Source organism: Leptonychotes weddellii, chromosome 14 (assembly GCF_054177405.1).
Source record: "Leptonychotes weddellii isolate Sample4059 chromosome 14, ASM5417740v2, whole genome shotgun sequence".
Taxonomy (NCBI): Eukaryota; Metazoa; Chordata; class Mammalia; order Carnivora; family Phocidae; genus Leptonychotes; species Leptonychotes weddellii.
In genome coordinates this window covers 388,558-403,710 of record NC_138382.1, presented here as the reverse complement: position 1 = coordinate 403,710, position 15,153 = coordinate 388,558, and the positions used below count along the sequence as shown (strand labels likewise).

Genomic DNA, 15,153 nt, shown 5'->3' with positions numbered 1-15,153 from the left:
TTGCTCATTTAAGAATTTCATAAAGTATTTTTTCAAATCAGGTACTTCTTGAGTGACTTTGGCTGCACTTTCGATGGCCAGTTGCCATGCATTATTAAGCTCCCTTTTTTTCCTTCAGAATCTTCCAGTAGACGTCTAGCGTTTAGCTAGAAGTCTTGGCTACGATACAAACAGTGATGGAAAACACATGAGCAGTAACAAGTTTTAATCTGGCCCCTCAGTCCTACGCCGCTAATCTGTGGAGGCAGCTTATTCCAGTGTCAGCCAGGGTGTAGCCACACCACTCTCGAGCGGAGTGCCGCCCGCCTGCCGGGACACTTCTCACCTCTCCTTCGGCAGCACCTGGAGCAGCAAGACACGGCAGGGAAGGAGTACATGCTGGGGGCTTCGACCCTCAGGACGGACTCCCTCCTGACGAGGTACGTTTTCAGTCTTTTCTTCACAGCTGAAGGAACAACTCCATAGTTGATACTAAGGGGACACTGACGTTATTAACACCACTGCTTGTAAAACATATGACCAAGTTTACCTGCAGAATTCCTTAAAAGTCAGTACTTAAATACAGAACATAAAATTACTCTAGCCTTTGAGTTTTATATAGAATGGATTCATTGTCATGTAACTGACTTTACAGTTAAACGAAAACCTGTTCTGATGCTTCACCATAAATTTTAACATGATTGATTTTAAAAATATTTAAACCAAAATCTTTTGAGTATGTTCTTTTAGGAAAATAACATGACCTTAAAATAATTAATGATAATGAAGTTTATGGATATCACAAAAACATTAAGCGAAACAGTAAATATTTCTTTCAAAATGCAAAACTATGATGTTTTCTAATGTGTTTTCAAAATATGAATTATTCAAATGTCAGTTTTACTTACACATTTGAATATTCACATTGTTTTTGATAAATGTCTTCCTTTTTCTTATGTAACGAGATAGCACTGGACAGTAAACATGGAGATGCATATAATTCCAAGAAAGAATAGTTATCAGCAATACTTCAACTAGCTCCATATCCAACAGGAAAGATCAGAAACTTCTTTTCACACAACTCCATAGTCAGAATTTAAAATACAGATTTCCTTTGTCCTCTCCCAAAGTAAATTTTTAAATTAAATCTTAGGTGAAAAGAAATTAAACAATGTAGTTGATGTCCTACTTCCTCAGAATCTAAACAGAGCACAGCATTCCTTCTTGTTAGTGTGTTCAGAGGTGTGGCGGCCACAAGCCGCGGCCACATGCTGTGGGTGAAGTCACAAAGAAACCTGAGGGTCTATCTCTCTCTAAGAATAAAGTGGTTTTTTTTTTTCCAATCCCAAGAATCATTGAGTTGTTTAAAAAGGAAAAAAAAAAAGGAAATACAAAGAACTCGTAAGCCCACACACATGTGAAAGTATCTTGATGTTTTTGTTTTCGGTATTTCACAACACAGCGTGGTGGAAAGAAGTCTTCTGTTTCCACCAGCTACCCCACTACAAATGAGTGTTTGGGTACCTGATCTGAGGTTTGAGACAAAGCACTTTACAAGCACAAGTCTTAATGCACCGTAGGAGACACTGGGGAACAGAGAGGTAGAAGTGTTTTGTTTTTAAGATGCACTGAAAAACAAAGGACAAAAACTGGTCTAAGGAAAGGCAGTCACAACTTCTTTATCAGATGCAATTTACATTTCCAGGGTAAAGCGAATTATTTCTTTAAGGACAGTGTGGCCTTTAAAAGCATTAGTTTCCTTCCAGAGGTCCTGTAAGCGTCCAAGTTCATGTCTGGACGCTGAACTTCCTTACCTGTTCAAGTACAGGGCTGAGCCTCGATTGTACCTGGATCCAGCTCAGATGCCCTCTGTGGGTACACACATGGAGGACCTTTATCACATTTACAACTGACATCTGCTGCTAGCACTTGTGAGTGCATAGGGACAAGTGAGCCAGGGGAAAAGTCGCCAAGCAGACCTTTAAGCATGGGATTTAAAAGCACAGTGACTTATTTTCCTAATAGTAGTGTCTGAGAAGAAATACCATTTCACTTGGACAAATTTTCCAATCTAAGTTTGTGGAACATTTAAGTGGAAAATAGGAGTTTATGCAAACTCAGAGACACTTCTTAGCTCCATTTCCAGTCCTGAGCACCTGGCCAAACCGCGTGCCCCGTCCTCTGAGGAGAGTCAGCTTACTGTCTGGGAGTCACTGTGGCACTGGGGCCGGCCTGGGGGGGCCGTGCCAGCGGTGTGCTGGGGGCAGGCAATGCAGGAGCGAGGAGGCTGACCTCGGCCCCTCTGTGGGAGCAACGTCTCAGAGGCCCTTCCTGGCTACACCGTGCCACGGTTTATTACGAACAGCAGTAGCACTGAAGTAATATTCCAGATATTCTGATTAAAAGAAACTTGAAACCAAAGTCCAAAGCTTCCCATGAGTAATAAACTCTGGCAAAACTGGTCTAAACTGGGGAAATACTAAGTCTTCCTGAGAACAAAACACAAATATTTTTAAAGGTTTTAAAAATAGCACAATCTAGGGCGCCTGGGTGGCTCAGCTGGTTAAGCGACTGCCTTCGGCTCAGGTCATGATCCTGGAGTCCCGGGATCGAGTCCCGCATCGGGCTCCCTGCTTGGCAGGGAGTCTGCTTCTCCCTCTGACCCTCCCGACCCTCCCCCCTCTCATGCTCTCTCTCTCTCAGTCTCTCTCTCTCAAATAAATAAATAAAATCTTAAAAAAAAAAAAAATAGCACAATCTAACTACTGCCCAAACTTATCAAATAAGAGCTTAAGCCTAAATATTAATAAACTAATAAATTTAAAAATAAGACAACTAAAAGTCACATCATTTTCAATGAGAAATAATACTCTATATTCTTTCTGAATAATGGAAAAACACTGCTATACAGCATTCCCTCCTGGACATCCCAATATTTTTCTACTGATAAAAAAATTGGTCAACTAGGATAGGGCACGGTTTGGGGCCTACTATCACTTGTACTTTCTCGCCTCAGATGAAGGGTGTAAAGGGTGAATCCCTCATGGAATCAAGGCTCGCCTGACTTCTCTTTTTAAGGAGCCAGGATATAAAAGAATGCAGAGAGATCACATTAATCTTCTATGGCTAACAGAAGTCAGAAGTAGCACGGAGAGAACATGCCAGAAGGCACTTTGGGTCTCCATATAAAGAATTTCCTATCAAGCAGAGATGGACAACAGGGGAACCGGACGCCCCTTGAGGAGCACTCGCTGGAGTCATGCAAGCAGAGAGTGGACACACTAACTGACCCAGCATGTTCCGGGGAGAATCCAACACCCGGACAGAGTTTCACCTACGTGCCATTTCCTGACTCTGCAGGTCTCCTCCCTCACTTGCAGAGGAAGGGCCCAAGGAGGCATGAACAAGGGGTGCTGACCCAGCAGCCAGCAACCAGAAAGCATCCCAGGTACCCAGCCTGCTCTAGCAGCCAGAGCCCCCACCTCCTCCGTGGCGGGGGGGGGGGGGCACGCTGGCTGATGTGCCTCCTGACCCCGCTGGGGGGCTGGTCTGCAGCCCTGATGCCTGGCTTGCCCCTCCCCCTCACCTGCACGTGGCCTCTTCACACCGCTGTCCCTCATCCTCACCTGCACCTGGCTCCTGGGCTCTCCTGCGTCCTGAGGCAGGAGGAGCGAAGGCGAGTCCCGAGCTCCACTGCCAGGTCAGGGAAAGCCCAGAAGTGTTTGGAGCTCTACCATGGTCCTCTTGTTATGTGGATTTGTTAAGGTTCTATGGTTTTCTTACATCTATCACTTCAGGTACAGTACCTGTTACGTAGATTTCTCTGGTCTAGCCTGGGAACCTACAAGCTCCTGTATAGCTCTAAGTTGCTCCAAGAAAATACTGAAACTCAGCAAACCAATTCAAAAATAACTCTGGATTAAACTCCTCATCTCCCACGGACCAGGGCAACTGGGGGCAGGCCTCAGGAAACCACGGCCCCCAAAGATTCCCCAGGTGGGCACTGCTGTCTGACTTTTTTTTTGGACTCTTGAGGGGAGGGTAGATGAGAAACCTTTAATTGTGTAGACCACCTGATGCTACAGAAGTGGTTGGCAAAAGGCAAAAGTATACAGGGGACCATTTAAAATATTTAAAAACCAACACAATAATTTAAAAAAATAGGCCCCCAAAAGAGGAAAAGCGTCCTTCACTCAGTAGCCTACTCTCTCTTATTAGGTTTGTGTGTTCTATTTCAACCTTGTGTGTGTGTGTGTATTTTATAGAGATGGCTTTATATCTACTGTCTCCAACAGTAAACTGAGGGTATGAGGAGTAAACAGACCTCTGGTGAAGAATGCTGCCCTCTGAGTCTGGGGGCCACACACCTGGAGATCCCTCCAAAGTGTCAGCCTCGGTGCACAGTGCCTACCCGCAGTTCAGCTCTGTTTACTAACTCAGGCATTTGTTCAGTTTTCCCACGGATGCACCTGACATTCCAGCTTTGGCTTTTACAACAAGCCCGTGCTTGGCTGAGAGTAGCGGATCAGGAGCTGTGGTTTTATTTTTTTGAGGAGGGACATGAGGGAGGAAAGAGGATGGGGAGAGAGGGGCCTCTATGTCACAGAATCTGCATCCTAACCCTGCGCCTGGTACACAGCAAGGCCCCGACACATGCCCACTGGAAAACTGCAGCAACCTCAAGCAAAGGCAGAGCCAGGGGCAGCTGTGGACATGGAAGGCAGAGCTGCAGAGCAATGGTAAAGAATAAGCTGGTACCTGCGACAAGCTTTGGTGTGGCTAAGGACCCACCCAGGGCTGAATTAGCTAGGGAATGGGAGTTTTGGAAGGTCAATGCAAAGCTGGGAACCAAGTACTAGGGAGCCAGGAACCACACAGATGCCTTGGGTCAAAGTTGGGCAGGCAGCTGGGAAGCAGAAATAACGTGCCAGAGACAAAGTGATAATGGAAACAGAACCCAGCTGACCTTACCAGGTGCCTGTGGGGGTTGGGAGACTGGACATGGAAAGGGAACCTGCCCATCCTGGAGCCGGCCGACAGACACCGCCGGGCCTCAAGCGGCCAGCACAGGGTCTCTGCACCATAGGAATCTGACCACACACCATACCCACTCCTGCCCTCCCAGCCCAGGCTGCACATGCACCCCTCCTTGTGCAGACCGGTGGCCTGGCTGGAGAAGAGATGACAGAGTGTGTGGGTGAGGCCACCGGATTTCAGGATGCAAGAGCGTGCTCCCGCGAAGGCAGCAGCAGAAAATGCAGACCATACACTGGGAGTGTGGGCTCTACCTTGGGGTCTGACTCTTTTGGTTATGTGGCCTTGGGGAAGCCACTGAAGGTCTCTGCGCCTCCCGTTCCTCCTGGTTAATGTGGGGGATGTGTCTGGAATCAACTGGACTGATGCTTCCATAAGGCAGGGAAGAGGTGGGAGGCCAGGCTGGTTCTGAAGTGAATTAGTAACATAAAAAAGTGTTTGCCATTCTCAGGTATGTCCTGATCGTCGCATAATCGAGTGTGGGTTATCACAGAGAAATCTCATGTATCTAGCTGGTGATGTCCAGCCACCCAGCGGACAAAGTGTTCACACTGCCATTTAGATTTCTAAGTTAAATAATGTTAATTACCAGGTTAATGACTGATGATAGAATTTTTTTCCCACCTTCCCCTGGGGATTAAAAGGCATACCACATATAGCTGAATACTTCATTTCTGATGCCTAAGTCCAGAAAGAGCAAGGCCATGGAGAGAGGTTAAACCTAATTTCTGGGTTCTGGGAAACTGTAAGCAGCCGACATGACTCGCAAGGACTTGGGGAGCCAGATCTTCCCGAGGCTGGACCAACTGCAACGGCCTCTGGACGGCCTGTGCGGCTACGGTGCTGTCGTGTTAGGTGCAGCAAGTGGACCAGCTGCACTGCTGGGGACCCGGCTGAGGGCCATCTGGGGAGAGGGTGCATGCCCTCTGGCCAGAGCACAGCCTCACCAATGGGCATCTGTGTGCCACCCAATGCACAGGGAAGACTGGAAGACTGTCTTAGATGATTTCATAATTTTTGAAAATTACAAAGACTGTACACTTCTCAAGTGACAGTTAAGAAACCATGATATGTAAACACACCTGTAGAAAAATCTGCCATTAGATGACAACAAATCTATGCTCACAAGGCTCTAGATCATTCATTCTAGTTTTGTGTGGGCTTTAAAAATACAGCTGAAAACAAATAACCCCGGCCCTCAAAGAAACCAAACAAACAAAACTCAGTGGAAAGATGAGCAAGAAAAGAGTAAGAAAGTCTGGCCCTCAGACGCTCTGGATCAGGTATTAGACAATGAACAGATTAGAAGGAGGAAATCCAAGTACACTGTGGAAAAAGTGACCAAGTCTGAGAGTGAGGCTGGCGGTGGGGAGGGAGGGTTATTACAGACAATCTCCAGATGTGAGGCCAAGGGGACATGGGGGTTTTACTTCAAAAGGGACATAGATATTAAGGCAATGGAAGGATATGGAGAAGAGGGAGTCAGGTATGATTATCTGTTTTTGTTTTTAAAAGCACTCATTAGTTTCCTAAGTATAACAGTAGTACTTATTGGCCATTATAAAAGTTAAAAAAAAAAAAAGACGACACACGTCATTCATGGTTCTACTACCCAGGATTATCAATTAGCTATATTTGTGCCAAGTTTTTGAGTGTTTGTAAGTATACTTTACATATGGATTTTTTAGATTTGTTTTTTGTAATTCCAAAAATACAATGTTCCATATTTTTTTTTCAATTTTTTAAAAGATTTTATTTATTTATTTGAGACAGAGAGAGCACAGCAGGGGGAGTGGGAAAGGGAGAAGCAGACTCCCTGCTGAGCAGGGAGCCCCATGTGGGACTCGATCCCAGGACCCTGTGATCATGACCTGAGCCAAAGGCAGATGCTTAACTAAGCCACCCAAGCACCCCAATATTTGTAAACACTGCAAATATTTTGTGAGTTCAGAAGTATTTTGTGGAATACATACACCCTATTTTATTTTACTATTTCACTTTAACCATTAATATTATCTTTAACTTTTTGCTATTATATATAATTCTGTGGTGGACATCTTTATGCACATTAGAATTATTTCCTGAGACTAGATTACAAAAAGAATTAGTGGATGAAAAATAAAGATATTTTTAAAACTTCCAATGCATAGTGTGCAACTGCTTTCCAAAAACTTTTTATAAATTTACTCACCCAGCAATGGGTCAGAATGCCATTTTGTTGTGCTCTTACTCTGATTCTGTTTAAACTTTAACTTTATCTCAGTGTCTCCTTAGTCCTAGGTTGGCCCCCTACACGAGATAACATGAAGGAGTGCGTGCTCCTAGCGCTCTTGGCTTTATGCTCTGCCAAGCCCTCATTTCACCCTTCGTACGTGACGCTAAAGAACATGATGCTGAAGGACGTGGAAGATGGAGTGGATGGTGACCCTGATGATGACAACTCTCTTTTTCCAACAAGAGAGCCAGTTAACCCCTTTTTCCCTTTTGATCTGTTTCCAACATGTCCATTTGGGTGCCAATGCTACTCGAGAGTTGTACACTGCTCCGATCTAGGTAAGAACATGTGTCAACCTGTTTTGGAGAAAATGTCATTGTGATAAAACTGAAAGGATAGTAAGAGTCCTCGCTGAAATTTCAAAAATCAGCTCACTAACTGTAAAGCAATTTTTCATTTAAGTTTTTTGAAAATATAACAAATATAGAACATTTCCTTCTCTTCTCAAATTTGAATCAAAATGGTTCGTTTTAATTTCCTTCAGAGAGAATGGACATCCCTGTGGTTCATTTCAGGATGTCAGTAGTTTGACAGTGTGCTTTCTAGTAACATTCTACAAGGACAAGATAAATTGCCTGTCTAGAGCCATAAACAGGTTATAGAGTTTGTGAAATCGCTAATGTAGACATTTTAAAGTCAATGCTCTTTGTTTTGAATGATTTAGGTTTAGAACCATCTAGAAAAGAAGTGACTGAACTAAATCACTTTCTAAAGTCTTAAAATGCATAATTCTCTGCTGAGTACTTTATTTTTTTAAATATTTCTAATGAAGACGCTCTTGAATAGAGGGGTACACTCATACCCTGTTCAGGGAGAGGGTATGATGGGGAATGCATACCAGGGTTCACTGTACCTGCCCATTTCCAGATGAGGGGCAGGCTCAGACCTGCCTCACTGTGGGAAGCCAAAGTGCGGCACTCACCTGTCATTCTGTACATACCTCACCTCTCCCTCGTGACCACAACAATGAAAAGGGTCTGGAGCCCTGTCACTCTTTCTCCCTCAGAAAATGAATTTCTTTCCAGAGCTTCCAATTTCATCAGGGGTGGGGTGAGCAAGGTCACTCCAAGTCTAAGTTACCTGGTGCTTTCTGCAGAGCCGCCCACTTCCTCCAAGACATTCCACTTCATTTCCTAAGACCAAAATCATCTCCTATCAAAATGGCTACCTTGCCAACCTGCCAAGTGACTCCCTTTCCCTCTTTCTATCTGTGGTCAAACTTCTTAAAGGAGTGAGTCATCGCTGTAAACTATGGAGGGAAAAGTACTCAGGGCTACCGGGTAGAGTATTTTGATACTGAGCCCTTCAATGGAGCTATTAAATATACTACTGCTCCTTAGGAGCAAGGATGGCTCCCCCAAAAGCATACTAACATCTGAAACTCCCTGTAAAATGCATAAAAAAGGATGATGGATGAACGGTAAGTATAGTAAAATGTTGATGGTAGAAAGAGACTATGAGTTTTCACTGTAAAATTCTTTCAACTTTTCTTTAACGTTTGAACATTTCAATAACAAATGTTGGGGGAAAACAAGAGGCCCCATGTTTGTCAAGCATAACTACTTTATGGCCTGACAAAAAGGGTGGGTATGTTCAGCCATCTAGGGAAAGCAAGAAAAGTAAGGAAGAAATGCACCAGGTACTGCTCTGGGTAATTTCCTGCTCTTCTTTGTGTTTTAATTCAAGAGGGGAAAAAAACATTAAGTCTTTAAGTAATTTAACTAACATGACTGAGTACCCACATACACAGAGAGCATGATGCAGCTGAACCTTAACCTCACATCACAGAAAGAAAGCTACTATCGTCCCTGCAAAGAGGAGTGCGAACTGACAGGGGGGTCAAAGCAATGGCTGGAAAAGACCCAGCGCTGAGGGGGAGGGTGTCAGCAAAGGTCTACCGCACACCCAGACATCAACAGGGAGTTCTAGATGAGTAAGTTTTTATAAATCAAATAACTGACAACTGAGTAGGGCAGTTCATTGTTAAAGGAAATGCGTAGTAACATTTTAAAGAATGTACATGAAAATAATATAATTTATTTTCTAAGCACAACTTTGTACATATTGAGGCTTCTTAATATGATCAAAACCCACAGGTTCCAACTCAGCCCCACAACAGCCTGAGTAGTGGCAGAGAATGTCACCGCTCCTCGGCCCTGGTGCATCAGCAGAAGCCGCACCTCAGCTGCGGCCACCTCCCTGCAGTCATACTGGTGTGCCCTAATTTACCTCCTTATCTGTCACCTTGTGCAGATGAGCAGCGACAGCTAGACCCAGCTAGACACCTTGCAAAAATATATAAGTTACTTGAAAAGGTCTTTAGGTCTTTCCAAAGAGCAAGGTTTTGCTGTTTCTTAATGGTAACTGTGGATTTTAACAAACGTACATTTCTATCATATTAGAAAACTCTTCTTCAGCATATCATGTGTGTGTAACATGTTCGTTTATTTCTTAGGTTTGTCCTCCGTCCCAAGCAACATTCCATTTGATACTCAAATGGTTGACCTTCAAAACAATAAAATTAAGGAAATCAAAGAAAATGATTTTAAAGGACTCACTTCACTTTACGTAAGAATATATATGTTCATATTTAAGTGAAAATCTCTATCACTGCTAAAAGGATTACTCATATTTTGTGTAAACAAGTCTTACTTTTCTGTGTGTGAAGAATGACAAAATCCCTGATATTCAGTAGTGTTCTAGTTAATGAGAAATTAGATTTGATTAATTTAATTCAAGTGATGTTACCTGAAATGAAAGCCAGGTAAAAGGCAATGGGCTAAGAATTTAAGTAAATGGTCCTAAAATGAGCTTATGATCTATTTAGGTAATCACAGTCACTATACACTAAAATGAGTAAGATAATGATTATTTATAAGAACTCATTAGGATACAGTTTAAGAAAATCTGTACCCAAACCTGTTGACTTATCTGAAGACACCATAAATCTCTGAGAGCAGGACATGCATTATATCTAATTAATATATACTTGTATGGCTTTTTTCCCCCCTAGAACTTTAAAAATTAAAAATAATTTTTCCTTACAATGTTTATTAATATTTTAATATTCTAAGATTTAAAAGATTCTTAGTTTTCTATGTAACCCTTAGAGCCTCTAGATTTTAGCAAGTAAAATGTCTAATTTATTTTGGAATTGGGTTTGGGAAGAGCCTGATTCCACACGTCCCAGCAGTGGGGTGTCCACTCTTCCCCTCAGCACGGATTTAGGGTGGTGGTGTGTAGGGCAACCAACACTCCCCTTTCAAGGCTATGTTTGCACATTCTCATGCCGTGCTAAAGGGCAGAAACTTAAGGCCTGTCACGTCCAGGGCAGTTACAGCACTGAGAGGAGAAGGTACAGATACCGTGGCCACATCATTCTCTTTCAGATCCACGTAGGCCTGTTCTCCTGTCCTCTTCCAAGCCGCCCTGCCTTCCCATCACCCTCGGGTCAATGCGCGGACCCTGATGACCCATCCTAGCAGGCAGGGAAGGGGACTATTCAGTCCCATTATGTAAGCAGTTCATGTCTGCTGGATGAGCAAGGACACTGAGGCTGGCCATGTTCTAGGCACCACAAGGAATGATCTTTCCTTAGGCTCTCTACCTATCCTCTTGGCAAAGCCACGCTGCCCTGTGATGCCAGGTGTGGGCTACCAGGGCCATGACTGGACAGCTTAGATTTGGTTAAGACTCCATAAGTTCCCATATATTAAAAAAAAAAGAGCAATTGGAAGAGCATATATTTATCTTATACCTGAGGCATCACTAAAATATCAGGACAATCCCACCAAGAATCTGTCCAGTCCATCCCACCAACTTCAGACCACAGAAACTTCTGGAAAATGGCAAGGCCATTATTAACTCTCAGAAGTTGGAAATACAGCCTACGAATGCTTCTACCACTTCTTCAACTTTATATTGAGCTACACAACCACAAGAATAATTAAAGTCGTATTCAATACCAAAATCACAAAGTTTTTGATTTGTCATACAATTTTATTACATCTTGGGAGTATCCCAGGGACTTAGCCCACTTGTACTCCCATTATTCACTGGGAAATGAGTCTGAAAGGTGTCAGGAGCTGTGTTAGGCTTGTTTCTCTGTGGTCAGTTTTATGTGTCACTTGTTGGAAGGGTAGTGGGTTCTGGAGTCCGGCAGGCCTGGGCTCAAACCTTGGCCCCACTAGAAGTAAGCACTGGGCCAGGGGCTTGCCTCACCAAGCCTGACTTCCCCTGCCAAGACAGAGCTGTAACAATGCCGTGGAACTCACTCAGAGGAACGAATGCCCAGCACCCAGTGGCTCAGTGCTACCGACAGCCCTCGTGCTTCCCGACTGGCTCAATGGGAAAGTACTTCTCATTGCATGCTCTCTACCTGAATTGTGCGCATGCTATTTTAAGACATTTAATTATAATATCATCTTGTATGGTACCTGTCCTTAAAGAGAATCAAAAGTGTTTTCCAGATCATCTATAAATTCTCCATGTTTCGGCTGGCTGTTTGGCCTTCTGGTCCTTACACAAAGGACAATCCAGCATTAGGGAATGAGTGGGATCATTACACACATGCCGAATTTGCAGTCAGCTGGCTACAGCCTCACTCATCAGGAGGACTTCCTGTCTGACTTCTGAAAAGCTACCCTTTTCTCATCTTCTGTCCTTACCTATTACCACACTGCCTGGGGGCTCTGTGACTGTCACTTCTGGAACGGCAAGGGCAAGGGAACTGTAGGCGCTAACCCAGTCTGCGGGGGCAGCTGCATGAGACCCTCCATATAAACTCACTCCATCCTGCACTCCTCACTCTTCCTTTTAGGTAGCTCTGGCGATGCACGTCCCAACGGGAGGATACCAACAATTCCCAGGCACACACTCCCTCTGGGACCCCCAACAGTGGAGGCCTACAGTAAGCGCCCACCGTGGCAGAACATAGCGCAGAGGGCAGAGGAACTAGGCCAGACAGGACGCAGGTCACTCTTTGTCACTGGGCCCATTTCCTCAGTGCGAAAGGGAGAGAGATAATTTCTAACTTTGTATCATAGGGTTGAGTGAGGGCTCAACAAGTTGTTATCCCACTCTTCCCCAAAGGAGAAGAGAACACACTTAGCTGGTAGCATACAGGAAAAAGGACATGTTACCAGTTCCTGTTCTCCTTCAGGTGAGATGGTATACCTGACAGGAGGATAAGAAAAGGGCCTACAGGGCACCTGGCTGGCTCAGTCGGTGGACCGTCCGACTCCTGATCTTGGCTCAGGTCTCGATCTCGGGTCATGAGTACAAGTCCCAAGAGGGGCTGCTCTCTGGGTGTGGAGCCTACTTTAAAATAAATAAATAATAAATAAATAAATAAATAATAAAGGCCTACAGGAAAGAGAATAATCAAGGGAGTTTAGCTGCCAAAGTGTTTGTATTTCTTCTGTGGAAGAACCATGGCGTGAATAACACTAGAAAGGCATATTAAGTCCGTCTGGAAACACGGGGAAGGTTGGTGTAGAATGGGGTTGGTGACAACATTCATAAACGGAATGACTCTAGAGCTGCTCTCTGAAAGAAGGTCCCAAGGAATGAAGCCCCCAGTCACCGCCCTCGGGAAACATGGAGTAGTTCCTGCTGCCCAGCACACCCAGGTGCTGCAGTCAGGCCCTTTCCACAGGCCTCACGGGCTTTGACTCCTGACAGTGCAGAGCTGGGCTGCTGTCTGAGCTTGGAGCTCCTCTGAGGCCGCTGCCACGGGGCCCTGAGAAGGGGTTGAGGCATTTCTCAGGACCCACTGCTGTCTCCCCAGTGTCTGAGATAAGTGGGCACTTTGTAGCAGTTTACGCCTACACATCTCCAGTCTGGGAAAAATGCTTCACATCAGTAAACATAAAAGAAGTAAGGTTTGGGGGCGCCTGGGTGGCTCAGTCATTAAGCATCTGCCTTTGGCTCAGGTCATGATCCCAGGGTCCTGGGATCGAGCCCCGCATCGGGCTCCCTGCTCGGCGGGAAGCCTGCTTCTCCCTCTCCCACTCCCCCTGCTTGTGTTCCCTCTCTCGCTGTGTCTCTCTCTGTCAAATAAATAAATAAATAAATAAATAAATAAATAAATAAATAAATAGAAAAAAAAAGAAATGAAGGTTTTAAAAGTAGATAAAATCATACAAAAACATATTTGGTGTGACTGAATAGATTTTCATTTTATTTTATTTTATTTTAGAGAGAGTAAGGGTGGGGAGGGGCAGAGAGAGAGAGAATCTTCAAGCAGATTCCCTGCTGAGTGCAGAGCCTGACCGGGGGCTGAATCCCACAACCCTGAGATCATGACCTGATCCGAAATCAAGAGTCGGACACCTAGCCAACTGAGCCACCCAGGTGCCCTCTGAATAGACTTTTAGATATAATACCATCGATTACTTCCATGAAGGGAAATGGGGTGCGGGGGGAGGGGGGAAGGGCTTAACTGCGTGAACATATCACCTACTGAAAGATAAACCAAAGGCTCAAAACCACTCTGTTCCAACTCAGTAGTAAATATTTGTTTTAGCTTAGGTTGGACTGGGGAATTATTTACATATTAATAAAGTATGTGAATGACATAATTTCCATTGTTTTCCACAAGTAACTAATCACTGCAGAATATTGGTAAATCAAATCCACTTCGTAATATGGTCTATCTCTTTATGCTTTATCTAGGCTTTGATCCTGAACAACAATAAGCTAACAAAGATTCACCCAAAAGCTTTTCTAACCACAAAGAAGTTGAGAAGGCTCTATCTGTCCCACAATCAACTAAGTGAAATACCATTTAACCTTCCCAAGTCACTAGCAGAACTCAGAATTCATGATAACAAAGTTAAGAAAATACAAAAGGAGACATTCAAAGGAATGAATACTTTACATGTTCTAGGTAAGTTTACACAAACGGATGATACATTTTGGAATTATATGCAATATGCAAAGATAGAGGTCTTCATCATCACCAGCAATGTTTAAGACTGGTAATTTCCAAAATTAACTTTTTTAATCCAATAATCTCTATCTATCTAAGCCATTTATAATTCAAAGTATCAAACAAAATTTATAGCCCTTGAAGAAATACGCCGTTTCTAACACACACTCTCAAGAATCCCCTTTGAAACATCTACTGTGGTTTCAGTTTTCTGATTGCACCCTAATCGGTAAAATCTGTTATGCATATTTAATTTAAAGGTAGTATTTTTTAAAAAAATAATAAGGTTATGCTTACACCAAAAAAGGTAGTATTTTTAATGTGTTGTATAAACTACTCAAATATAATGTACACAATTCAGAGATTATTTGAAATGTACATCTAATTTACATTATCTGCTTTAAGATTGCTGAGCTAGAGAAATTTCTGTTGTACATTATAAACTCCACCCTATTTTACTTTTAACACCCATCGTATAACCATGCCGTCTCCCTCTCCAATATTCATTCAAAATTCATGATCAATATTTTTTTTTTTTAAGATTATTTATTTATTTATTTGACAGAGAGAGACATAGCGAGAGAAGGAACACAAGCAGCGGGAGTGGGAGAGGGAGAAGCAGGCTTCCCGCCGAGCAGGGAGCCTGATGCGGGGCTCGATCCCAGGCCCCTGGGATCATGACCTGAGCCGAAGGCAGACGCTCAACGACTGAGCCACCCAGGCGCCCCTCATGATCAATATTCTCATTAACTTCCTCACTCACTTAGGTCAGCCAAATGCCTGGCACTTACCAAACAGCCTCACTTACTGGCATCTCCCCAAAATTATATTTCTGTTAATCAAATAACAATTCCTAATTGACTTATAATTTTAAAAGCTTAGGTGACAAATAAATGTATACTGGAAAACACAAATGTTTTAAATTATATGAAGA

At 43.6% G+C, this 15,153-nt stretch overlaps 2 protein-coding genes across 2 annotated transcripts in view; one reads left to right on the top strand and one right to left on the bottom strand.

The window, feature by feature from the left end:
• Positions 1-15,153, bottom strand: part of CENPP (centromere protein P) — a 192,386-nt gene that overhangs the window by 56,718 nt on the left and 120,515 nt on the right. The window lies entirely within an intron of this gene.
• ASPN (asporin) overlaps positions 228-15,153 on the top strand; it is a 24,432-nt gene continuing 9,506 nt past the window's right edge. Inside the window, exons 1-4 of the mRNA XM_081802686.1 lie at positions 228-419; positions 7,288-7,566; positions 9,744-9,856; positions 13,964-14,177. Coding sequence (XP_081658812.1) covers positions 7,317-7,566; positions 9,744-9,856; positions 13,964-14,177 — 577 coding nt within the window. The 5' untranslated portion in view covers positions 228-419; positions 7,288-7,316. The remainder of the gene's footprint in view (positions 420-7,287; positions 7,567-9,743; positions 9,857-13,963; positions 14,178-15,153) is intronic.